Raw genomic sequence first — 26,574 nt, 5'->3', positions numbered from 1 at the left:
ATTGTCTTGTTCTTTTCACGGTGACATCTTTCCAAATGTTTCCTATCACTGACTAAAGGGATGGAAGAGCATTTTGGAATCTAAGGCCTTACTGAGTACGAGCATCTGCTTGTCCTGTGTCCTAGAGCATCCGCAGAAACCCAGCATACTGGTGTTTTGGGGAGTGATTAGGCAGTACAAGACATTGCTGCCCCTCTTGAGGAAAAGGAACAGTTACTTGCCTCAGAATTGCTTTGGTTCCTCAGCTTCCCCTGCTGAGGTTACAGACATAGTGAACATACCTCTTTGTGTGTCTCAAAGTAGAAATTTTGGACCATTTCTTTGGAGTGACTCCATCCTGCACATCCTTGGGGAGGTGGGTAATGGCACGCAGGATGCTCATGGTGAGGTCTGCTGTTCAGAGGATTTCCTTTTCATTTGTGGGCAACAAAAGCAGTATCTATATGAACAAATGCTCCAAGTAAAAGAAACTTCATTAACTATTGTTAGAAAAATCAGCAGACACATAGTATCCTGTGAATGCTGAATTTGTGATTCAATTACAAGGAAAGGGATTGCAGTGATGATATTTTTAGCAAAGTAAGGTATGAAAGTCTTGCCCCGCTCCTGAAAACACCGTGACTTACTCCTTTAATTCAAAGTCACTAGCTAAAATGACTCCATATTTCAGACTCCTAAGCTGTCAAGATCGTAATCTTTAAATTAATTGATTTTAGCATCCATTTGTTAGACCAGGAAAATTCTTATAAAAACCTGCCCCTGATCAGTGCAAGCTATGAGCGCCCCAGGGTCCTGATTCCAAGTGAGTGTAACCTGAAGTACTTCTGTTTACATCTGCTGATCTAGCAAAGCTGCACAAAGTTTCCATTGAAACTCATGGAAGTCACATGTGCAGAGCCATTGAGGGCTATGGCCTTAACAGATGGCATACTCAAATGGCAAGAAGTTGTGATTACAGACATCAAAAGTAAAAAATATTCCCTGAGAAAGCTGTAAAGAGACAGGAGGAATGTGAGGCCCACAGTGCTGCTTTTTGCTTCCCTTCATAATTTTGCACTTACTGGAAACTCCAAGTCTCTTTAATTGAGCTTTTCCTCCTGTCCACTCCTTGCAGGGTGAGAGGGTTAATTGCTTTGGACTGAAACATTACAATTTTCGTACTCCTGCTTCCTAATGGCATGTTGAGTATGCAAGGATGCCCTGGGCACACACCACACAGGAGTCCATACAGCACTCAGAGCAAGGACAGAATAAATAGCTCCAAGCCATGGGTATCTATAAAGCACCATATCTATGACTTTAAAAATCAGCGCTGGTGAAGTGAGACCTTAATGCTAACTGCCACAGCATTTCACTGTTTATCTTAGTTGAACTAGAGGTACCAGTCCTGGTTGTTAACAACCTCAAGTGGCACTTTATTCATCTATCAACGGTCTTATCCTGTGAACAAGCAAGCGAAGAACTATAAACACCCACTCCAAAGTCACTTTGTAGGTTTAAGCTAAAGCCCACAGAAAAAGACCATTCACAGAACTCCAGTGAGAACAGACAAAATACAACCTCCAAACCAATGTTTTAATCTACAAAGTTTTATTTGTCTTTTAAAACTTGTAAACCATAAAAAGAGCTTATCAAATATCTGAAATTAGTACAAGAAAAAGTGATGACTCATATAGCAAACTGCATTTGAAGGTCCGAATTCCAAGACATACATGGGGCTCTTCTGGCTTCCATTTGTGAAGCTGAAGACAAATTTGGCCCAGTTTGTTAGGTGCTTTACTAGAAAATTCACAAAGGCTCACCGTGCTATACTTGTGAATAGAACAGAATGGGAAGGATTAAGAATGGCAAGAATAAGCACTTAGCACCTGAAGGATCTGAACCCTGTATCCTCATCCGCAATGTACAGGCTCACCAAAACAGTACATCTCTTAGCTGGTAGCAATTACAGGCTGCTTTGCCAATATGGACTAGGCACTCAAAAGGAAGACACAAACCCCACTTCATAAGCATGTTGTAAAAAACAGAAAACACAGTGCACATAATTACCAGTATGCCTGATATTGTTAATGATTGCCCACTGCCAAATTTATGAAGCCCCTTAACATTATGTCTTCAACATTCTTCTGGAACAAAACTTCTGGAACTTCCTGCTCTAAGACGAGACAACCAATAGGTCCAGCCTGCCATTTCTCATGATATAAAGATTATAGTTTGTGTTTCTAGACTTCCAAGGCATAGTTAGTGCCTAGTGTTCAGAAAAATCAGGGCACTTATCGAAGCTTTGGGCAACATCTGACCAACTTCACATGTGTTTGTAATCAAACAGAAAAAGAACTGATGCTACTATTCAAAATATGTTCTAAAGAACATTGAAAAGATCTGTAGAAACATCTCTGCTTCTGACAACATTTCCCTCGGCTTGGACAGGCAGTCAGGAAACTGAGGCATCATTTCTTATTCTGCCACAGCCCTACTGGTGATTACCTACAGCTCTCCTGCCTTGCGCCTCCCACTGCATGCTGGAGATTGACCTCATCTAGAAAGTCTTTCAAGCTTTCTCAGTGAAAAGCATTCTATGAACTACTGTTGCTATTTTATGAGCAATAAATAAACCATATGAGATTCCAAAAAGTAATATGAATATAGCTTCTCCATACAGTATTTTCCTGCCTCTTGTCTGCCTCCCCCACCCCTCTGTTGGACAGTTCTGTGCTATCCCTACACTTCTCAAATCCTTCCATCCTTTCCTTGCCAGTCTTTCTTCACAGCTCTAACCCTCACAGTAGTCCATCTGAATAGTCCTTAAGTCCTGCTATTTTAAAAAAAAGAAATTAGAAGACCTCATCCATATGATTTCTATCATTTTAGCTCAGTAGGATCGAATTATATAGAATTACATGGAAATATAAAAGTAAATTAAAACACCATTGAAAACCTCATTATTTAATAACTATAATCCAAACTTCAAATAAGATGCAGTTCAATGTCTACTGAATAATTTCAATATAAAGTTATTTGCTTTTCTATGTCTGTTCCTTTTAGCCCATTTTGAGCACATTTTAAATGTACACAAGCCAAAAAAATCCCCAAACAGCCCCTTCCAAGTCAAATCAACTGAACAGCTGTCAAATATGCAAAGAAAATAAATTACTATGTGATAAATTGAGGCTGGTTTTGCTGCTAAGTGCAGTAGAAAAGAAGTCTTCTTCCAGAAGCTATTTAGAAAACACATTAAATTCAATTTTTATTTCATGAATTTTCAAACATGTTTCTGCTTGGTACATTTAAGAAAAAAGTTTGACAACTAACAGGATGCTGAATATGACTTGATTCCCAGTAAAACCATGAATAAGTCATGTTTGAAAACCTATTTTCAGATCTTGATTAATTGCATCAAGGTAATTAAAGGTGAGACTTGATTAGCTGACACATTTCCAAACATGAACATTCTTGCCTGTACTCCAGGCAAAAATTATGGTGAATGTTTTTGCAAATTTTCTAGCATGATGAATTTTTCTCAAGTATAATCTAGGCCCCAAGGGGCCTAACTTTCCTGTTAATTGGAATACAAACGAAATCTGTCATTCAGTAATTGAGGTACACAATGACATATGGAGAACAATAAGCATTCATCATATCTTGTGTATTTATGTGGCATCTTGTACACAGCTGAGCATACACAGTACTTATCCCTTTATAAAAGATCACCTCTGTCAGAATCCATCTTGTGCCATTCACTAACTTCTGCCACAGGACACACACACATATATATACACACACACACACACACACACACACACACACCCCCTTTAAGGTACTTCTCCAGCTATACTTTGCTGTTTTGTGCTCATGATGACTGGAGTAGGAAGGCAGTTATAGAGGTCATATATGTGGCTTTTTAATTTGGTATGGCCTTAAGGGGCTGGTCTGCCAATATGCCAGGAGAACCTGTACTTCATCATCCAAGGGCAGAATTAGGTCTTAATTCTAACAGTAACTGAATGATGTGTGGATGTTTCAAAGACATTTGGAAGTGCCTTGAGGTCCTCCAATGACATAAGTATAAAGCACAGTATTTGCTGCTAATCTTAATTAACTTACCAGCTTGATCTCTTACAGTAAAACCTCCATTTAATATTAGCTACTACAAAACCATCAGCAGTAAGATGCATAAAAAATAAATACTGAAATCACTGTCTGCACATTATGTAGACCTCAAACGCACATTCCTGGAATGAAATAATAGGCACCCTGAAGCCAGCGGGAATCTGGCAGTCTTGCCAGAGATTTCACTGGGACAGAGATTTCACTGGGACAGAGATTTTACTTAGTTATCCTTAGCTTAGTTTACTTTGTATTAGGTGGACATGAAGTTGTGAAAAGAGCTTAGTAAACCTTTTCAAAAACCTGACTTCCCAAAAATTGCAGCTGGTAGAGGTAAGCAAAATTCTTCAGCTGAAATTTTTTCAGCAAATAATCAAATTTTGGGATAGGCTTAGTTTTGTGGAATTGCTTTGTGTAAAAACAGAATAAGTAAGTAAGAAGGCTGGAGTTTTCATTTGATATTTCTTCATGCCACTCCATTTTATTTTTAAATAGTAATAATATACTTAACTCCGAATTATTTTTTTTCTTAGAAATGAAATGTTTTGTTTAGCCAGAAACTAATCTATTTTAAATTTTGATTCAGCCACAGTTTTGAGCAACTTTAAATAATATATATATTTTATTTTTTTTTTAAAGGTTTTCAGAATTACTAACAAGCCAAAAAATCAGTTACTCAACACAGGTCTAACAGTAGGGGACAAGAAATTTAACTTTGAAACTTGATAGTTTAAATATAAAACCAAAGCATACGCAGTCCATACCTTATGGCCTGATCCTGTTCCCAAAAATGTTAATGCAAGGTCTTTCATCAGTGGGATCTGCAAGCACTGACAGCAATTGCAATAAGCCCCTGAAATCCACAACAACAAGAAGGAAATATACTTTCTGAACTAGTAGAACTTTAATTAACAGGGGGTTCTCTTGGCACAGTTTTTGCTGTTAAATAAATAAAGCATTTAGTCAAAACCATCTATATTTACTATACAAAATACTGAAAAGCAAACATTTTTAAAAGATACGGAAGTTTAAGGTTCTGTGAAAAGAAACTGTGCTACATGTTATTCACACTTAATGCACGTAACACAACTGCAACTCAGTATTTAGATACTGTATGTTCATACATGGCTGGTGTAAAGTTTTAGTATGGGGATGCCACGTTATTAAAATGCATTTGTATTTCATAGAATCTGAGCAAGGTAGAATTTGTCTTTTGAATCTCCAAATATAATAAACCAAAACAAATCAATGCAAGATTGTAACCAATGGTCAGTTGTGTTACATTTCAGAGTTCACTTGGCACAGCTAGTACTGCACACTTTTCAATCAGATGGGATTTTGTTATTGGTGCTGTTATCTTTTCCAGCAAACTACCTTTGGGTGAAAGAGCATTTATGCCCCTTTGCTGCCCTTTCTTAGAAAAACCCACAGTTCTGAAAGCACTCTAGTTTTCCAGAACATTTTCTGGTTTTCAGCAACAATCAGCATTAAAAAAATTGACTAAGAAACAATTCCCACCTCCCAGTCTTTCTGGCATATGCTCTACTGAAAAGAGAACAGCTTTAATTACATCTTCAAAACAAATAGCATGGCATCCCTTCTTAGATGGAATGTACACTTGTGTGTTTGCATGCGGTATAACGTAAGTCACTTGAATACATCAGACTTTGTTAACACTATAATATAAATAAGCTTATTCCTTCTACTAGACATATAAATGCCTTTTTTTTTTTGCAGTCCGTAATTATATATACATTGAAAAAGAATGATACACAAGCAGCAAAAAAGGCTTAGACTAGAACAATTCAGTGGTAACTAACCAAATTTGTGGCCTTTTCATATTTTCAATACAGAAAATTCTGCATATAAATATTTTTGGACTTTAGGAATTTTAAAAATAAACAGAACAGTACAGTTGTCACACAGACCAAACACATTTTAAAACATTTTGTTAGATTTAACAGAACACACTGTTGACAGCTAAAAAAAAAAATAAAATAAACCATATTTTTTAAAGAGGACAATAAGTCTAAACAACTGCTGATCCAGGGACACAAGAGATGGACCTAATTACCACGAAGCAGTGATTCTATTCCAATTCCACAAGAAGGCAAGGCTTTCCACTTTTCTTTGAAAGCTGATGTCTCCACATTCTTAGAAAGGACAACATCTCTCTAAAACTGGACAGCAGTAAGGTAATACCCCATTTTGGACTGATCAAAACTCTAGTAAAAAAAAAAACCCTAATCATAAAGGGCTTACAACAATGGGGGATAGTTACATTTTACAATATATACTATAGACAAAATACCACAACATTTAAAATAATTAAAACCAAAAGCAAATATGTTTCTAGAGCAATTATGTTTTTATGTGAGCTTTCTACTTTAAAGTTCCAAAAGCAACGTAGGTGTTTTTCAGTCACTTTTTACCTGCAAAATGGTGATCTGTACATAACCCAACTGAATGTATTATAAATCTGGGCCCCATAGAAAGTAAAACTTGAATGTACTGACCCTTTTTTTCACTTTTCCAATTTGCTTTTGACCTTCACATTTCTCAGCAGCCGGTAAGGTCTTGTGAGTATGGTCTCATTTGCCTTCATGGAATGGAAGCCCTTTGATACAGAAAAAGTAGAAGTGGCCAGAATGATTGTGAATGATATTTTTTTACATGTTGAATTGTCTCTAAACTGGGAGAAGCACAAATTGGTAGGTGCTGGGGAAATTTAAATTGGAGGCACCTAAGAAAATGCCATGGCATATGTTTCTAAAAAGTCACTGTTGTGGGAAAAAACCCTATAATGTTAATATTCAAACCACAGATTTCTAAAACACAACAAAATGTACCTGAGAGTGTGCATATTTATATATATATATTTATATTTATATTCTATATATATTTGCCAACATTTAAAGTGAGAAAGTATATTTTCCTCAATTCTTCCTCACAACAAAGAACTGTGGATTTAAACAAAACAAAACCCCCAAACAACCCTTCTCCTTCTCAAACGCCCATGAATGATATTTATGGCCCAAGCGCTAAAGTCTAGTGATGCTTTTGAAAATCCCATTTCACATCCTCCTCTTTTCAAATGGTTACCCCAAACAGAATGGAAAGTAAGCAAGAGAAAAAACAAAAATAAAAGAAGTATATTTAAATATTACCCAGTATATAACAGACTGTACTTGTGTCAGTGAAGAATCTCCAATAAAGTCTAAGTCATACAAATGTAGCTCTGTTGACAAGTATAGCTAATATTTACTTGTAATTATTAAGATAATTTGAAAGGATGTGAACACAAACAGGCTACATGAATGTAGTATATTAAAATTCCCCACCCCACCCCCACCCCCCCTAGCACATTACAATCAATAAAAAGAAAATAAAATCTGAATAATACTAGAGGTAGCAGCTGTTTGTATTTTCTGTTATTCTGAGTATCTCTGGAGTCCAACCCTTCGAACATTGCTCCCCTGATAAAAGGCTTGTGTGCGATCAGCCGACATAGAGCAGACTGGTAAGCTAGATGTCTGCAATAGTGTTTGAAGTATCTTTCCTACTACAACGGAAGTAGTACTTGTAAAGAAGTGCGTTGACGACCTGTATTAAATCACAGCTCAAAAAGCTATGGCTGTTTGCTGTTTTACAAGCCAGTTTAAAAAAAAACAAAACAAACAAACCCCAAACAAAACAAAACAGAAAAAACCCAAACCACAAGGTGTTTAAGTAAGCTATGCAGTTCCACAACATATAAATAGGGTAAGTTTCAAGAGTTCCATATAACCTCTAAAATATATGCTAGCCGAATATTAATGGAGTAACAATAATATTAATCGTAGTAATGCCTTAGTTCTGGTATCACAACAATGCATTTCCTTCATATGGGATGATTCTTGGAGGATGTTGGTGGGATCTCTTCTATGTCTGGTAGAAGTGATGGTAGTGGTGGTGGTGCTCGTGGTGGTGGTGATGTTCGTGTCTTTGTATCATTTGTCCAACTTGGCCTTCATATAAAATGACTGTGGGCAGGTCTCTCACGTGTTCCTTTTCCACAACTGTCCCTGGAGACTGGAAGGTTTTGCACATTTGATGATTCTCCTTTGCCCTCTGCTTATGCTTCTTGTGAACGTGTTGAGATTGCAAGGGGAGGTAAGGAAGATTCTGGCCCACCCGTGCACTTGGGGAAGCCATTGGCATGGGCGCCCCTTGAAAAGGTTTATTTCTTACTGCCCTTCCAGGATGCACAGGGGCAACGTTTTTGCCCTGGGCCTTGGGGGACCTCACAAAGTGCTTGTTTGAGTCCTGGTTCCGGAGCCTCTGTTGGATTTCTGCAATCTTGGCATATGAACTCTCAGCCAGATTGATGTGGCTTGGATCCACCACTTGAGATTTCCTATGGTGAGCATGGAAGGTATCAGGTTCATGAGAACGGGATCTAGTCTGATTCACAACTCTGCTTGGTGGGTCATGTTTTTGAGCTGCTGGAGGAGATCCTAGGAAATAACAAGCTGAGTTAGTCATCTAGTATTTCAAAGTTTTAATTAGTAGCATGCAGTTGGCAGGAATAGCATTAATTGGCAGACTGAATTTTTCCTAAGGAAGTGAATGCAATTATAGCTGTCTAGTTTAATTACATTTAATAATTCTGACTAGTAAATAATACACACACAAATACACATACATATCTATATAAGAGAGAATGTGTGTGCTTGTGTGCGTGTGCACACGTGCACGTATAAAGTCTTTCCTTTACCTTCTCTTGGCCATCATCTATCCGAAATTCATCAAAACAACCGAGTGCAATAGTAACATCTTGGCAGAGCAGAGGGAAAGGGAGGAAATCCAAATCCCTTTAATTTGGGGACAGAAACCAAAATTCCAGGTATGAACCCACATTCTCCAGTTTTGGGGTCAGTAGGGAGGACACAATGTGCTGGTATCATCTTGGGAACGAGCTCCAACATCCAAAAATGAGTCCTCACCTCACCCATAGACTAAATTTAATAATCTAGATGTAAAGATTATTCTCCTAGGCTCACCTCCAAGTTTAGCTACACAAACAAGCACTTCAAAGCAGGCTTGCAGCACATTAGCTACTCCGTTGTGATACCACCTTCACCAGTAATTATCTTGCCGTATTCACACAGTCCTATTCCTTCCAGTAAGTCACTACAGACAAATCACACAGGTTCACAGTTCACTGTCCCTGACATGGAACACACAACTGAAGAAAGAAAAGATGAAAAGGTTGCAACGTAAATTACCAAATTACCTGGCCCAAACTTTGATGTGTAGTTTTCTATTCCTGCAAGATCCAAATAGTGGTTTCTCCTTTCAATGTTCTCATCAACACAATGACGATAGCACCCACTTTGCTCTGGACTGTTCTCACACTGGTGATATCTGTTAGCAGGAAGCAAAATTACAATTCAGCAGAACTTCTTTAAAGTTATTATCACCATCTGCAAACCAATAACTAATGGCCTCTTTGAAGTGACAAGAGTGGCTCACAAAGAAACAACGCTTGAAATTCTGGATGACCGGATTTGCTAAGTCAATAGGCCTGAACTGACTGTTCTTCCCCCTCACATAAATCGATCCCGATGTTGCAAAGCAAAGGAGGCTTTTAAATTGCATCACACATGCAAAAACAAATAAAAATGCTCCTAAGGTTTGTTACATTCTGTCTTAGGGCCAAAAACCAAAGTGATTCTCTAATTTGGACATGCCAAAGAAAACCTGCTGTTTGATTCATGACTGTTCCCACCACTATCAGGAAGCGCTGGGGTAAGCCTCATGTTGGATAAACATTCATGTGTATCTGCTTCAGAAAGACAGGCAACAACACAGGTGTAGTAACTAGAGAAAGCCTAAGAAGAGAAGGTGTTGGTAGGATACCCAGAGATAACCGCTGCTTTCCGAAATACAATTAATAAGGTCAGATCAGCCGCTGGCTTCAGAATCTCGACTTCTTTTCCTGCTCAGCTTTGCAATTTTATTTATAGCAGAACTATTTCCTGAGAATGAATATCTGAAATACCATTCATTTATGAGGCAGAAAAAAATCAGGCAGAGGTTTACAGTATTGTAGCCCATAATGCCAAACAATTTATTTCAGCAATTTAAATGGATGTCAGCAGATATGAACAATATTTTCAATACAACAAATAGGATAAGCAGAAAACTCTTGATTAAGACACTACCTGTCATTCAGATAGCTCAGTCTCTAAGACCACAAGATAGGCTTTGTTCTTTCTCTGTGTGATTGCACTGATGTCAACCTAAGACCAGAATTTGGCCTTGTATCCTACACCAGTTGCTAAATATGGGCTTTGTACTGTATGGTGCCCAGTATGCCACTTTTAGTCTATTAACACATCTCCAGGTTTCCAGAGGCTGCTGATCCCACTGAGCTTTGGCACAAACTGCTTTCCTGGTCTAGCATAGTTCAGGGACATTACAGAACTGAGTCACCTGTGTCTCTGCCAGACATAGGTCTACAATTTCTTTGATAGAAGTCACAAGACTTGACCTACCTGGAAGATCATTTTTGCTCTACTTTGATAGAGGTAGAGTCTCCTGAATGGAGGAGAGTCTGCCTGGAAAGCAGGTAAGCTTTAAAGACTCTGAGTCAGCTTTGAACTCCAGAAGTGACATGGGGTACTGTCAAAAAAGAGGGAATGTCCAGATACTCTTTATTTCTTTGGATACATAGCCAGCTCAGTACCTTTCCTGCCTCAGACACACCTTTACAGGTTGTTACACTTCAGCAGGTCAACATAAAAGATCTTGGGGGCTAGAACCTGGCTAACTGAAGTTGCCAGGCGTGAATTGCCTGTGGAAACCACTGGGACTTGCGCACATGTGCTGAAGACAATGCACAGTTAACCCAGAAAAAACATCATTGGGTTTGATCCAACACAATTAAGTAACACTGTATACAGCACTGTCTGTTGAAAACTAAGTTAACAAGGAACCTGGGTTTTTGTTACTGTAATAAATTCCATCTCTCATCAAGACAGTGAAGAAAAACTATGCCAGCACTGCCACAGCCCTGCATTCTAATAGCTTTTTTACATGCAAGATGACGTTCAACAATATTCATGCAAATATACACAGTGAAGCAATTATATACTGATGAGAGATGTGCTCCACTGTCAAAGAGAACTTGAAGTACTTCTGAGAACTGAAGCGTCTGGCATCCAGCCCCACAATGCTCTCCTGCATACACATGGGAAGGACATGGGAAGACACAGGCATGCATCAACCATGCATCAACCACAGTGTGTAAAAATACACAGTGTTGTTACTAGGTTTTGGTTTGGTTTGTTTTTTTTAATAAAAAAAGGCATCTGCTTAAGTGTTTGTGGAGTGTATGAAAGCCTCTTCTAAAATTCCCATGCTGGAGCACCATCCTGATGGTAATAAGCACACAGCAATACAGTAGGTAAGGGGAACAAAGCAGTGACAGAGCACAAGGCAGGAAAATGCAAGGACATTTCCTGAAAGCTATGCTCACTGATAGCATCAAGTTTAAGCCAGTCAGGGAGAAATCACTTAAGCAGGAAAGAACGAGCGAGAGAGAATGTGTATCTGTGGGTAAAAGGAAGATGTTTTAGAGGCTAGTGTGCATCATATTTTCCCTGTTGCACTAAATGAAATATAAACTAGAATGGCATGAAGATCCCCAACCCACAAAGTTGCCTGCCAGTGCTCTTCCACCTTCAGTTTTATACCACATTATGCCAGGCAAGCTAGCTATGAATCCAGTTACTTCATCTCGATACTTGCATTAGCCCTACAGGTGAAAACTCGTGCCTGTAGCTTCCAGCAGATGAAAAATCTAACCCATCTATCTCCCACCTTTGGGATAAAAATATTTCTATCCATTTTACCTTGAATATTAATCACATCTTGCCTAGAATTCCTAAGTGACTGAATTTGTGAAATGTGTGCACTTCTCACAAGTTGTCATTGCTGCTTTCAAAGGCGAAGCCTCTGCATTAATATCGTGAGATACTGAGGAGCCTCAGGGAGTTTTCCTGAGGGTTAGCAATTTGGCCAGAGTGCACAAACATCCCTGCAACATACACAGTATGAATAGGACATTCTTTGTCCTGTCCACATTTAATGAGATGCAACAAAAACTACCAGATGCTGACAGTTGTCCAATACTGATCTGCTCAGCTCACGGTACAGATTTGTCCTGTCTAGGAAGCCTCTAACCAAAGGGATGAGAAGGAAAAATGCAGCAGAGCCAAGATTCTACCCCAACATTTGATGCCTCTGTGACTGTGGATTTAGGTGGAAATGGCTGCTGTTCATAAAACCACTACATCTGCAAAACCAGGACTTTAAGGTGGATGGGAGGGGGACTTCAAACTGAAAGGGGATTTCTGCAATAAATTATCAAACAAAAGCAGTTCATTAAATTCACAGAGGGCAAACCTTTGTTAATGGGCAGAGGGAATCTGAACACCACATCTAGGCCAGCAAGCAAAACCTTGGAGTATTCTTTAGGTCACATGGAGTGTTCTTTATTCACAGAAGATTTTGTACAGAGTTGCTAACAGAAGATTAGAAGTAATTTTAGTCTTTTTTTAATCTGAAATTTGACTGTACTGGGATTCACTCACTGGGATAACTTGCTAGCATTTTTACTCTATCCAAAAAGGGAGGCACAGTTTTGTTGACATTTTTAATAAAACTGGATGCTCCTTCTCCTGATAAATTTATTAAACTAAATACATGTATTTGGACAAATATCCCTAAATCCAAGGAAAGCCAAAACTTCTTTTTTTTAAAAAAAAATTTGCAGCTGAAGAAACAAATGCAGCTAATGATTCAACGTCATTACTGTAGCATTTCAGCAAACACTTCCCTCTGCCTTAGCATGAAACATAAAATCCTAAAACAAATCAAGCCTATACACTAAGATGACCTGTTTGGTGCAACTAATCTACATTAAAGTGCAGCAAAATCGCTTGCTTTTTATTTGTTTTTCCATCCATTAAAATACCAAACTCAGAAAAGGAATAGCACACCTAAATGTGACCAAGATATTAACATTTTTCTTCACTGTAACAAATTTTAATACTTGAAAAATACATTTCAAATTATTATCACATACTCTGAAGTTTAGTGCAGGTAATATCTATCAGGTAGGTAGAACTCATGATAACAGGGTAGATACACATGATTACACATTTTCAGAGGATAAAGGCCTGTTCTGGACTGGCATCCAAAATAATATTGTACATTCTGTTAGGGAAGAACTAAAACCCCCTTTTTATCTAATCTGTAGATGGCTGCAAGTGTACCTGCAGCTCTTCATAAAAGAAACCACTGTGCTTCTGCATTATTGGAAATGGATGCACTGAGTTGCACAGGTTGGGTTCCAGTGAAAGACAACAAACAGGTATTTTTTCAAGTGGTGAAATGTATTCTGAAACTTATGGAAAAAAATATATATAAATTAAATTATGCCAATTTTCCAGCAAGATTACATTAAATATATTGGTCCTAAGCAAGCAGGTTAATTCCTACATGGGTACTACTTGATAACTAATTCCATAAGGGAGAAGTTGACCTAGAGCCAATGTGGCAGCAGGGAAGCATGGTTTCTGGCAGGTGGGAGTCAGCAGAGATGGCCACTCTGCTAAGTCACTGTGAGGTAAGAAAGAGATGAATTTATTTCTCCTACCAAATGCACAAACACACATTGTAAGTGGAGTTGAGCCACCCCACAGTTGCTATAAGCCAGAACCACCTCAGCAGAATGGAGCATGGAGCAGGCAGCATGCTGGAAGCTCTTGCTTGTTGCTTACTCTGCAGGTCATAGCCTATGTAGACCACTTGCTGTAAAGTTGATTGTCTGCTGCTCTGCTGCAAGGTCCCTCCTTTCCTCCTTCTGCTAGGTACTGTACACCTAGTGCCAGCTCAAAGCCGCTTCCTTTAGGAGGAAAAGTGGTAAGGAGAAGCTGGGCTGGTTACGACCTGGTAAACAAGATTGTCTTAATAAAGCTTGGAGCTAATTGAGTTGACCAGTGAAAAAGATGGGCTGGAAGGAGGACAGAGAAAGGCAGGAGCTGGCCTCTAGGAAGATGAAAAGGTTTTAGGACACTTCTAGCCAAAAGGGTGTGCTATAAACTGCACTAGTAGGCACAATATTTGCAGATAGGATCTAAAAAGACACTGCATGTCCTCCAAAAAGCCAACAGAAGAAGAAAATTTGAGTAATGGGTGCTACAGATTTGCTTTTTTGTTTTAATATACAAAGTATCCACCCATGGAATCTGCTGACAGTTCCACAGTGAAAAAATCCTGTAATTCCTCTATTTTAACATATTTTTTTAAAAAGCAAGCAAGCATGAAATCAGTGGTTGAGGTTTCCTCAGAGGTACCCAGTGCCTGTCAGGAGACAGGGTTCTTTCCCCTTACCTGAGAGAAGCCCGCTGCTTCTTCTCAGAGCTTCTTACTTCTTCATTAGCTTTGCTTTCAGCTCTATGCCTGGCACTCTGCAAATCTGCCAAGAGAAAGTACATTATTCTTACATTACTGCTCTTGCTGATCAGCATAACTAACATGCTACATTGCAAATACATTTTTTCTTGTCAGTAGATCAAGATGTAATGTATCATTTCATGTAACCTTCTCAAAAGTGCTTTTGTCTGCACAACAGATTTTAGGCAGACATAACCTTGACTGTAGGACATGAGTCAGGGTTAGGCTGCAAGCCATGTGGCAGGTTAAATGGAGCCACATTTCACACTGATATACTTGTCCATCAGGAGGGCTCAGTAGTTTGGAGCTCAATGCTGTACTAATGCATCACATAGCTCCCCAGCAGTGCAAATTTGCTTATGTCTGCACTTGACTGAGTGGATGTATATATTAAAACTGAGGTAACAAGGTTCTCCTTTTGGCTAAGGTGCCCACATTTTCTACTGAAATATCACTTTAAATAGTTTTAAGTATTTTAATTTAGTACTACTTTACCTACTGAAGTAATTATGCTGATACAACTATTATTAGAGTGAATATAAGGTGAATAAGCCGTAAGAGTATAAGCCATAAGAGTATAAGCCATTTTACAATGGCAGATTCTTGCCAGTACAGAAAAATGTGCAATTATTATGCATAGATTCATAAAGGTTAGTTATCCTTAATTGTTTATTCTTATCCAGCAGCAGTGATAGCTATGCACTTGCAAAATCATTTTATACCACTAGACATGTTTCCACACAAACTGAGCGCTGTAATATCAGCAGAGTTAAAGTGGTACAAGTCAAAAAGGCCTTAAATCTGCCTTGTAGTACACAAAGACAATTACACAACATATGGGTTATTGCTGCTTCCAAAAAGAAACAATCATTCAGGAGAGGGAACCCTAATTTGCTTAGGAGACACTGAAAGGAAGGTAGGCAATTTTGCACTCAAGATCATAAAGCAGGTTCATGGGGTTTAAAATACCCACATAATTATTCGCCTTTAAGTATATATTTATTTTTATTAACAAAATATGAAGATGGATTTTTAAGGGACTCTTGAAGTTTTTGGTATTTTTTCCAATAGCTGATTGCACATCCTTACCAGTATGATTTAGCAAGATACTCTTTTTCTTCTGGCTCCCATCTGGTGCCACAGTAAGTTTCACTCGCAGAGTTTTGCTGGAACTAGGAGAATGGTTTACTGATGCATCAACTACCTCATAGATTGTATGAAGCAAGCTGGTAATATCCTATAGTTGGAACAAAACACAAAAAGACACACTATTGTGAAAATGGTATGAAACCTACAGCTTTGATACTTATAACTATTTTGGCACTGGGACTATTAAATGCTGAAATATCCTCAGAAGTTACTGAATTTAAAAGAGCTGAACTTTCACAGAACCTTACAAGAAAGGATCCATTTCTCTCTTCTGTTAACCCCCATTTTTTCTAATGTGGACTGCAATATAACTCACAGACACAGAAGGGAGTCATTCAAGTACATCCATATTCTTCTTCATTAAATGGCGTAACATTTATGAAATGAGGCAAACTAGATCAAAACAATAATAAAAGCACAAGGCATTCAGGTTTCCCAAACTGTGAATCAGCAAAATTGTGTTTTGCCTTTTCTTTTCTTTGGTTTCAACAGAACCCAGGGATACCCATTCCTCCTGCACTAAAAATTGAGTTCATATGACCAAAACAAATACAGCAATTGACGAAAATCTTGGACATTACAGCCTTACTACTTCTTGGGATTTTATCTTGAGATAGTTAAGTGGTTGATTATATAGAGGAAAACCAGTAAGAGAAGTGGCAGAACTGTAAACCTCAGTTTTGGAAACAAAAGATGTCTGAGTGTCACTCTACCATATGCATATTGGGGTCTAGCTTATTTTGCAAAATTCAAACCAGTTCTAAATTTACATTTTTGAACAGCAGAGATTATGCAGTCAGGCCTTTTACAGAACATTCTTCACACATCTGTTTGAGGGCAATGGGACATGAACAAATGCTTACATGTCTGGCTATATCAGAAAGAAAAATAGCCAATTTAATAAGCCCATTGTTTCAAAGAGAAGAAACAATGTTTAGTAGCTGGTGATGCTCAACGGTCTCTCAGGTTGATCTAATCCAGCCAGGCTCAAATAGGGTACTACCTTAAATTGCCAGGATGGAAAGGAGATCTCTTGGCTCGCTTCTTTTCCCCAAAGGGATTTCACCCAAATTGATCCTAGGCATCAACCTAAGGCCAAAGCATACTGCTCATTGCAGGCTATAAAGATCCCATTCAACGTATATCTGAGATCTCCATGCTGGTCTTCCTATTCCTTGATCTATCCTAGTACCTAAGCTCTTTCCAGATGCCTGCAAGCACAAAGGAAATATCTAAATCATCCTTTGTTAAGTCTAACTGGTTCTGAGGATTAAGAGTCAGGTCTATAAAAATTCAAAACCTCCACAATTTTTCCTTTGCCCAGGTGTCAAGTCCATAGCAATGGCAGCTCAAAGTTTAGTATGCCCTAGTGGGTCCCAGCATTTTAGTAGTCAATATACAACACAGACCTCATTATTTAACCACCTTTAAAGTGATACAGAAACACTAATGTCTACTCACACAGAATTTAGGAAAACTCTGACCTTATGGCCAGGACAAATGATTTTACAGTAGATAATTTTCCAGCTCAATAGGCAGAATGAATAACTAAATCCTAGAGGGTGAGACTTCGTCTTAACCTGTACCCTCTCTAACTTTTCTGCACTTAGTGGAATTTCTCCAGACTTGTGAGTTCAAGACAACATATTCATAAAAAGAGAGCAGAATTTGCAGTCTCTCCTTCCCCACTGACATATTTTTTTCTACTGTTGCCAAAAAGTCTCTCTATATGGGCTGTTACTACTGTGTCAGTAGCTGCTTTCCATCCTTTTGACAAGAATCACTGTCTAAAGCTTGAACGAGGGAGAGACTGCTCAGTGACAATCTGGTGGAAACCTCAAAGCTCTTTAACACATCTCACTTCTCACACTTCTACTCTAATTTGAAACCTAGCCAGATGTCTAAATAGACACAGCCATATCTGACAGCCAGCTTGAAGGGCTGGATTTTTATTGCATCTATGAGAAAAACCCAACCAAGCAAAAACATAAACAGACAAACAAAACATACCTGTTGCTTTATACACCCTCCATGAATTATGTTCTAGGACTCTTGTGCTATAATCCTACACCTCGATAAGCCAAACCTTCCCTTTCAGCAGAATATTTAAGCACCATATTTATTCTCAACAGGGCCTCATACGCTCAGCACTCTGGTGAATGGAGCCTTTCCCATACATTCCTCAACAAGTGTTGGTTAGCCAACATGGCATCTTTCTACCCAAGGCTACTATCAAGAGGTTATTATTAAGTCTTTCATTCACAACAGTCTATCCCCCTTCCTTTTTTCAGCTATGCCAGATGTTTGTACAAGCTGATCATCTAGTCTAATTTAACTTCAATTGGCAAAGACAAAAAGTCTTTACTCCCACTGTCCTTTTACCTTATTTTTTTCCAGTGATGGGGTCTAACTTGCTAACTGGCATACAATCTGCCCCTTGTGTTCCCTGAGGGTCTTTCTCAACAAGCCGCTTGACTCAGCAGTTTAAAAAGTACTCACAAACACTGCCAAGGAAGACCAGATGCAGCATTTGTGTGACACATACTTGGCAAGTCAGAAATATGTATACATACATATCACGTCAGGACAATTTACATCTCAGCCAAATTAACTCAAATTAACGTCCAGGCTCCAAGGAGTTTAAAAGGCTGCACAGAAGTATCAGGACACCTTGCGGCCTTATGCTCCGCTGCCTTTGCATTTCATTCCATGTTTAATACCCAGCTTCCTCCATGCCGAGCTGAACTGCCCTGCATTCTGGCACTGAATGAACATGGTTGTCAGACTGGATATATACCAAGATCGAGGTTAGGGATATCCATAAGTAACCACTTAATGTTTATGCTGATCTTTTAAATACCGACAACAACATTTTTATTATAGGATTCATTTACTTGTGGTCTTAATTTGAGGTTGGGAATTCTAGCAAACTGACAGTTCTGATTTGGTCAAACAAGTCTGCTTGGGTCATTCTCTACTCTGTCACCTACCAAGGTCCTGGTCGAGTAGGTACCAGCTACAAGTCAGCCTGAACCTCCTGTTGGTTTCCAGTTATAACTTCATAATTGTAACACACAAATTCCTGAGGCACCGATCTGGTAGGAATGGTCTTTGTCAAGGAGTTCTGAACTGTGACTAAAACTACCTTCTCGCAGCCTTTTTTTGGCAGCTAATATGGTAATGGCCTCTTGTCAAATTAGTAGCACTAGACCACTAAAATATATGTTATAAAATTTGTATTTTATAGTTATGTCTATATTTACCTCCAAAAGAATTTTCATCTTCCAGTAGCCTGCCAGGAGACTGAGGCAAGTTATGTTCCCCTTGAAAGCATTCCCACTGAATGTTATCTGTATTTAAATTCCTTAAACAACTGCCTAAAACCATTGAGAAAGCTTTACCTTCTACAGACCAGCTTGTGCATTTCACTGACCTCAAGAGATTTAGCATCAAAGATCAAGAACAGAAGCTAGTTAAATTTTCCTCTTTTCTGGTACACCAAACAGCAGGTCTCAGAGACCACCTACCAAAGAATCTAACTTTACTGCACAAAGGATTATGATTTTTACTAGTCACATGATTTTGCAACTGCTTTGCTTAAGACTGCTTGGCACTTCCCACACAAAAAATTTCACCCCACATTTCTCAAACTTCCTCCCTTTTTACATGAAAAAAACCCCAGGAACAGATTTTTCACTGTTTCCCATTTTTCCAAAAATATAATTTCCTTGGGTTTTTTACTGAAATGAACTTTTAAACCATTTCTAGTTAAAAATCATTGTGGATTTTTAAACTAGTATATTAAACAGATAAAGAGAAATAAGAATTAAACAAACAAACAAAATATTTCTCTCCTTTATAGCAAATGGATTATATTTAGAGGGCAAGTAGGCTGCATGAATCTAACTAACTTCTGAAGGGCTTCTAGGGTGCAGAATTTCTGCTGTGATAGCTAGATTAATCAAGTAAGAACCTATGATATTTTTCCTGAAAGAGGAAAACAAATGCTTGCTGTGTAGCATCCAAACAGCCAGCACATGCCATACCCAGATTTATTTGTGGCTTGCTTATTGAACACTACAGTTGGTTTTTCCAGGGCTGAAGGATTTAACAAAGTTAATCTGTAATTTTTCCACATTCTATTTTATCAAGCAGGTAATACAACAAAGCATATTAAAAAGAGCAACTTTAATAGACTGCCAGAAACGCTTGCATTAGAAATATCAAAAACCGAACAGTTAAGGCCACACATGTATGCTGCGCTCACGCATGTATCTGCAGAATACTTTACAGATCTCCAGTAGGAGATTAGCAGGAATCTAGAACATTCAGAGAAACTAATTCGTCTGCAAAAAAGAACAAGAGCGAATTACATTGAAGTACTCTTCATTTCTTACAGAACTCATGTGACTGAGAAAGTCCCTATTCCAGGTATTAATTTTTTACTTCTAAGGAACATTAGTGGTAGAGGGACGACCCTATTTTTTCAGTATTTCCAGTATTAGTGTAGCTTATGATCACAGTACTAGTTAGCATAATAGAGATTCTCTAAAAGAAATGAAGAGGCTTTTCCAGCAGAATTAATTTAACAGAATGAGATATTTGCACCACCCCCAAAACACAAAACAACAACAACAACAACCAAACAAAAAAATCCTGATGAGTTTAATAACACTGACAGAAAACATTCAGTTTGATTGTCTTTGTAACTTGTCTGGGAGAGATGTCTTTGGCTCATGTCAAAACCGAAAGAGAAAGTCGTGTTTTCTCTTAATATTTCTCTCTGAGACAAGTCCACCACATCTAATGGCTGAAAAGATGACCCCTTTGATACAGACAGGCACTACTCCTCTATCTGTTGGTTCCATTGCTCTTTCTGTATCATGAGTAAATACAACATTGACAAACATAGTGAAACCCAGCAAATTTCAGGATAGAGGTCAGGCTGATAAACGGTAGCCCCAAAAAGCCAGTATCTTTTCCCAAGTCAAAGATTTGGTGCTGAGTTCTGAATGAAATAACCTCAAACTTTTTCACTCATTACAGAGGATATGAGCAAAAATAACTAAAAAGGGAAAGAAAAAAAGAAAGGAATCATAAGAGGAAAAATTGGGTATTTAGTGTGAGATACAAAGAACATTTTTAGCATTAAAAATGCATGAAGAGAAACATCAATATCAGTTCATTACCTTTCCCTCAGAAAAAGAAAAGTACAAATGTCTCATTTGTACTTTGTTTGTAGTCTGATTTTTACATACAGCAGGATGTTTTTATTGCAACATCAGCTTTGTTTGATCGCATACATTTTTGAATCATTCTTATTTGAAACCTGAAGGGAGCTTCACTTGCTATCTACTTAACTACTCTAGAAGAATTTCTCTTTTTTTTAGTTCTGACAAGCAACTTTCTTGTGCCCTTATTCCTGTGCAGTCACTCACCAAAGAAACTCAATTTTCCAAGAATGAATTGATTGGGGGCAGGGGAGGGGAAGGCTAGTATTTATGAAGTATAATTACATTCAGAGAGCTCAATATAAAACCCCATGGATCAAACCACATTAGTTCAATTATCCAAGTTTCAAGTCCGATTACAAATATCTGTGTGAAGATAATTACAGTGCAGCTGTCAGTTCTAAAAAGGCCTGCAGTACATAATGAATTGTCCTCTTATGGCTTATGGAATGAAGGGAAACATTATTAGCCAAGTTTTGTAATATACATGTTAGAGCAGGAAAAGTTATCTCCCACTATACCAAAAGGACTGAAAAATGGTTGTCTTCTATGACAGAAAAAGCAGTAGTTTAATAACATACAGTAATGCTAATTTTGTAATTTGCCATCCCAATAATTATGCTTTCATAATGGGTGTATCTCTTCAAGCATGAATAGATCTGAATTTCTATTTATAAGGACTACGGAGTAAGTCATACAGACTCTAGGAGGAATCAAAGCAGTATTAAGTTCTGAAGATGTTGTTAAGATCCAAAAGAAATTTCACTAAGATGGAATTTGAATGCTCTTGTGGTGATTTGTCATTGTGTAAAACCCAAGGGAAATTTTATCCAGTAACTAAATCCATATCTTATTTACAATTTTCAAACATTTTAATGAAAAAAACATTTAGTCCACTTGTAAAATTGCACCCCACCGACACATCTCTCACAAACTTAATTTAACACTGTGTATTCCTTTGGAAACTCTCTGGACATGAAGTCCAATGTTTTAAACACAATGACTTTGAATCAAATGAAATGGATGTGGGTGGGCAAGTCACTTCCTTTTTCAGTGTCTCACTTTTCCAACATGAAAAACAAGAGTGATAAGTCTGACTTCTTTTTGTAAAGCACCTGAAGGTCTACAGATAGAAATCTGACTTAAGAAATTTCATCTCTCTGTTAAATCCAGCTATAAATCCAGGAGACATTAAAGTCAAATTTTCAAAGAAGGAGAAAAGGTCCACACTAAGCTTTTCTCACCAGAACACTGGACCTTTGTTTAGAAAAGCTGACCCGTTCTGAATGCATTTTCATCAGCTCACTAAATGGCACTGGTACAGATCAGCCCTCTTCCTCAGACTGTCTGTTCTGTCCCTGATCCTGCAATGTGCTTCACATACTTTTAACTCAAAGCATGTGTCCCGTTCATTTTAACTGAAGCTATTCACATGTTTAATGTTCACCATCGTTAAGTCCTTTGCTGGATCAGGAGTGGAGCTGCTTAATGAATGACAGTATCAGGCCCACTATGCTGACTGCCAGTCTCTCAGGGGCTAATAGAACAAGAAATTCTATGTCATATGAAGAGACTGAAATTCCTTTTTTGTGGCCAAGATTATCTATGAGCTGCTATCATCAGTCATTCTTGCACAAACAACTCTTAAATTGCATCTGGATTCAACAGAAGTCAACCAACAAGATGGATTATACAAATGGCACTGGAACAGCTTGCAAAAGAAGTGTGCGACATAACTGGGAAACGCTGCAATGGTGCATACTATTTGTTTCTATCTTTGGTCACATGTAAAGAGCTGAAAATTATCAACCTATCTGGTCCCTTGGTTAAAATAATTTTTTTATGGCACAGGTTCAAGCCTGAATGTAGCAACCTCCAGACCTCAGAGCAGTATAATTTGCAATCCCTGCACAGATTTGGTTTCAGTTAAGCTGCAGTCTGTTCTTGTAGCAGGGAGAGGTAGAATTTGGCTAGTAACATATTCTCTAAGTACAGTCAAATTAAGCTCTTTGGTGTACCACATAATCACAAATAATTATTGTATACATACTTAAAAGCATATTCTCGTTATGTTCAGCACATGGAACTCCCACTGACATTAATGGGAATTCCATGCCTGAATGTAAAGGACACCCATGTGTGCGGGTTTGGGTTTTGTGTGTTTTTCCCCTATTCTTTGAAAGTCATGAAAATCTTGTAATGAAGACTTAGCCTTGGGTCTTGAAAGATCTGGGTTCAATCTGCCACTAGGTTCTTGTGATACTTCAGGGAAGTTATTTCATTTTTCTGGTCTCTGTTCCCCATGTATTAACAAATACAATACTACTTCCTCACTGCAGCCCCCCTTCTTCTTGCCCTCTCTCTATATATCTCATCTTCCCATTTGACACTCTGGACTTGACCTGTAACTTTTAATCTGCGTATTCTTTTGCATGAGGGGCACAGATTTAATTTGACTATTCAAAGCACTATCAGAGTAGAGACAATGAAAAAAGCCTAGTAATGATGTTCATATCTGAACAGCCACCATATTAGGCAATTTGTTCATAAATGTCAAAAGAGGTTTTCTTCAGTCTTCTAGGAGAAAATTCTGCCCTCATTTGGTGTCTAAGGCCACCGTACTTTCAGTATTTACCCTATTCCTTTCAATCATTCTTTAGTAATTTTCACAGACACCAGCATAAGAGCCGAGAGAGACAAAACCTGTCAATTTTCAGCTGCTTATCTGAAGGCATGGGAGCCAGTAAACACACTTCACAAAAAAGTCAATGACAGCACATTGCAGTAAATCTCAGTAAAAGACATTCTTCTAGAAGAAGTATCATTCAGTTTGGACAGGAATAGTTCTGAAAAAGGACTGTATTCTAAACTATACATCCTCTTATTTGGCTTCTTATTTGCATGGGAAATATGACTTGAAGACATCCTGGTAATAAAAAATACACACGGGTATGCTTTGACAGCCATTCACTATGGTCCTCCAGCAAATATCATCAATGTTATTTATACTTGGAGGGAGAAGGCAGCGATCAGCCTAATATTCACGAAAACAACAGAACAGTATGGTTAGTCCTACTGGAAAGAATGTCAGAAAGCAACCTTGCTATTTGGTTAGCTTAACTCTGAAAAGCAGGATAGAAGCCAGAACAATATACATTTGCAAGGGTTTATTTTGACAGTGTGTTTAGTTGTTCAGTTGTTTCAGATATTTTTCCTCCTCAAATGCCAGTACTATTTTTTAAAGGCTAATCCCAGATATTAAACAACAACCAGCTTAAAAAGTGGTACAGTACATCTGAAAACAGTAAACTACTGGTGGGATTGTTTCTAGGAGGGAAGGGTCCATGGAAACTGCTGTTTAAGTTGGCAGGACACCTCTATTTCATAGAAGAAAAAACTGTTCCTGTTATAAAACACTTCTCTTGTTAGCAAATGCTGCACACAAAGGGGCAGCTGCACTTTGCTTACCTCACGTGTGACTCTTCCGTTGTTATCAAAGTCATACAGTGTGAAGGTCCATTCTTGCCTGTTATCTTCCTCTACAGACACATCACATTGCAATTCCTAAGAAACATGCAAAGAGCAGCTGATTACCTAAAGCAAAAGGCCTGTTTGCAGAGGAGACTCTCCATAGAAGGAGGCTGCTTGCTTGCTTTCTTCCTTCCTCCCTCCCTCCCTCGCGGGAGGAAGCTTTCAGGATATGTCCCGGGGAGGCCTCTGTCCACCACAATGAAGGAGTCTCATCACAATCACATGATAATCCTAACTCCCTTGGGCTAGACTTTAGGGAATCTGCAAGATGCTTTCTACTTCATTGTAGAAAACACAGAAAGGTACAAGACATCTACTCCCTGAAGCTCTTGAAATATAATAAGATTTCCCACTAAAAAGTGAGAAGGAAAGCTCTGCTTAACTCAGGAAGAGAAAGATAACAGAAATAGACTCAGAGAACAAGGCGGTACACCACAGTGCCAGGAGTAATCATTAATACAAAATGGGCATAGAGCACAAATCCCCACTAGTGAGACCTGTCCTTGACACAGATATTTGATATCCAAAGGCTGTCAGAGTTAGTGCAGTACAGCATCATGCCACTGAAGCTCCTGAAATGGAGCCTGCCTAGGAACTGGCAGGTAAGAACGACCTGGGAGTAGCGCCTGGTCCTTATTTTAACTGTGCTTCTGTTAGTGAGAGTGTGGTCTGTGGAAGGCCTGAAAGAATCGATTTGTTAAAGGGAAAAAAAAAATCCCCAAACCATAACCGAGCCTTCAGTCAAGAACAAAGGATGCACTTTGACTGACTTCATTCACCTGGGTGCAAATCTCTCAAGACCTGTGCAATCAGAATTATCCAGGGCCACAACAAGGCAAACCAGAAAAGTTACAGTGCAATTAAAATGAAAGCCACTGTATGCAAGTAAAATAAACAGCTCCAAATAGCTTCGGCATAACAGAGCTCAAAATACCTGGTTGATCTTCTGACTTGAAACCAATTCCCTACAGCAGTTACCGGTACCCCCTGTCCCCTGCCGAGTTCAAAGGCAAGCTTCTCTCAGTTGTAACGAGCCGGCTGAAAGCTGCCAAGTGCCCCACACTCTACTGTGGAAACACAGTTTCATATTACATAAACATTCCCGGCACCTTTAAAAGCCAAATCACATCCACTTCAGATTTAGACCTCTTGTCTCAACACTTGCGTTTCTGATTCTTTTATACTCTTGAAACATTTAGCAGTCTCTTAGCTCCTACCTTACATACCTGGAAAACTTTCATTTGTAGAACAAGGGGGGTGGGAGGAAATCAATACTTGGTTTCTTGCCACATATTAATACTTCCCTGTCCCACACTGCCTAACATAACATCTTTATGTGAGGATGTGATGTGCTTAGTTAAGAGCCATGGCAACCTTCCCTGCATTAGTCATGGTGCCTAGTACCAAGTGCTAACCTTTATGGCATGCCAAGAACTACTTGGGAACAAACACAGACTTTGCCGGTATGGTGGAGTTCCAGCTACTCTGGCACCAACCATGTTGACAGGTGTCCTCCAACGTTCAAATATCAAGGCACTGTTAATTGCAATTTATCACACCTTTCCTGTCTGCAAATGTCTGCTACTCAAGGTAGAATGTAAAATGTGCCTGGAAAAAGAGCTATTGCTATGAAAAAAAAAAGGGGGGGGCAGGAAATGTCACCTCCCCCCAGAAGGCACACAAGCACCTAGCAATACCTGAACTGCCTATGAGAAAGCTACCTCCTTTTAATTAGCATTAAAACAGTAAAAAATAAATCATACCAGACTACTAAATCTGCTCTAGAGAAGGAAACAAACACTTGAGGCATGCTGCAAGGTAGCTGTGTGGTCTTTTAAATAACAATTGAGGAATGCAAAGCTTATTACTGTGACAGGCTGACAGCACTGAAAGGTAGAAGTTTGCCACATTTGCTGGAGTGCAGAGAGATGAAAATTCGTGCTGTTTCTTGCCCATATCAGAGTATCTTCCTCCTCACCAAGACAGACAACCCTCTAGCTGGATGACAGCATGTTTCAATACTCATATTTATTAAATGACTCCCTATATA

At 38.6% G+C, this 26,574-nt stretch overlaps 1 protein-coding gene across 2 annotated transcripts in view; it reads right to left on the bottom strand.

The window, feature by feature from the left end:
• Positions 1-1,632: 1,632 nt before the first annotated feature.
• NKD1 (NKD inhibitor of Wnt signaling pathway 1) overlaps positions 1,633-26,574 on the bottom strand; it is a 294,264-nt gene continuing 269,322 nt past the window's right edge. Inside the window, exons 8-12 of one of the 2 annotated variants that reach the window (XM_075040211.1) lie at positions 24,462-24,557; positions 15,703-15,850; positions 14,551-14,635; positions 9,383-9,513; positions 1,633-8,603 (exon numbers count right to left, since the gene is read on the bottom strand). In XM_075040211.1, the coding sequence (XP_074896312.1) occupies positions 8,029-8,603; positions 9,383-9,513; positions 14,551-14,635; positions 15,703-15,850; positions 24,462-24,557 (1,035 nt within the window). In that variant the 3' untranslated portion in view covers positions 1,633-8,028. The remainder of the gene's footprint in view (positions 8,604-9,382; positions 9,514-14,550; positions 14,636-15,702; positions 15,851-24,461; positions 24,558-26,574) is intronic. The other variant, XM_075040212.1, reaches the window with a different exon arrangement.

Source organism: Buteo buteo, chromosome 11 (assembly GCF_964188355.1).
Source record: "Buteo buteo chromosome 11, bButBut1.hap1.1, whole genome shotgun sequence".
Classification (NCBI taxonomy): domain Eukaryota; kingdom Metazoa; phylum Chordata; class Aves; order Accipitriformes; family Accipitridae; genus Buteo; species Buteo buteo.
Note: the sequence above shows the minus strand (reverse complement) of the source record. Positions and strands in the feature narration are given on the sequence as shown.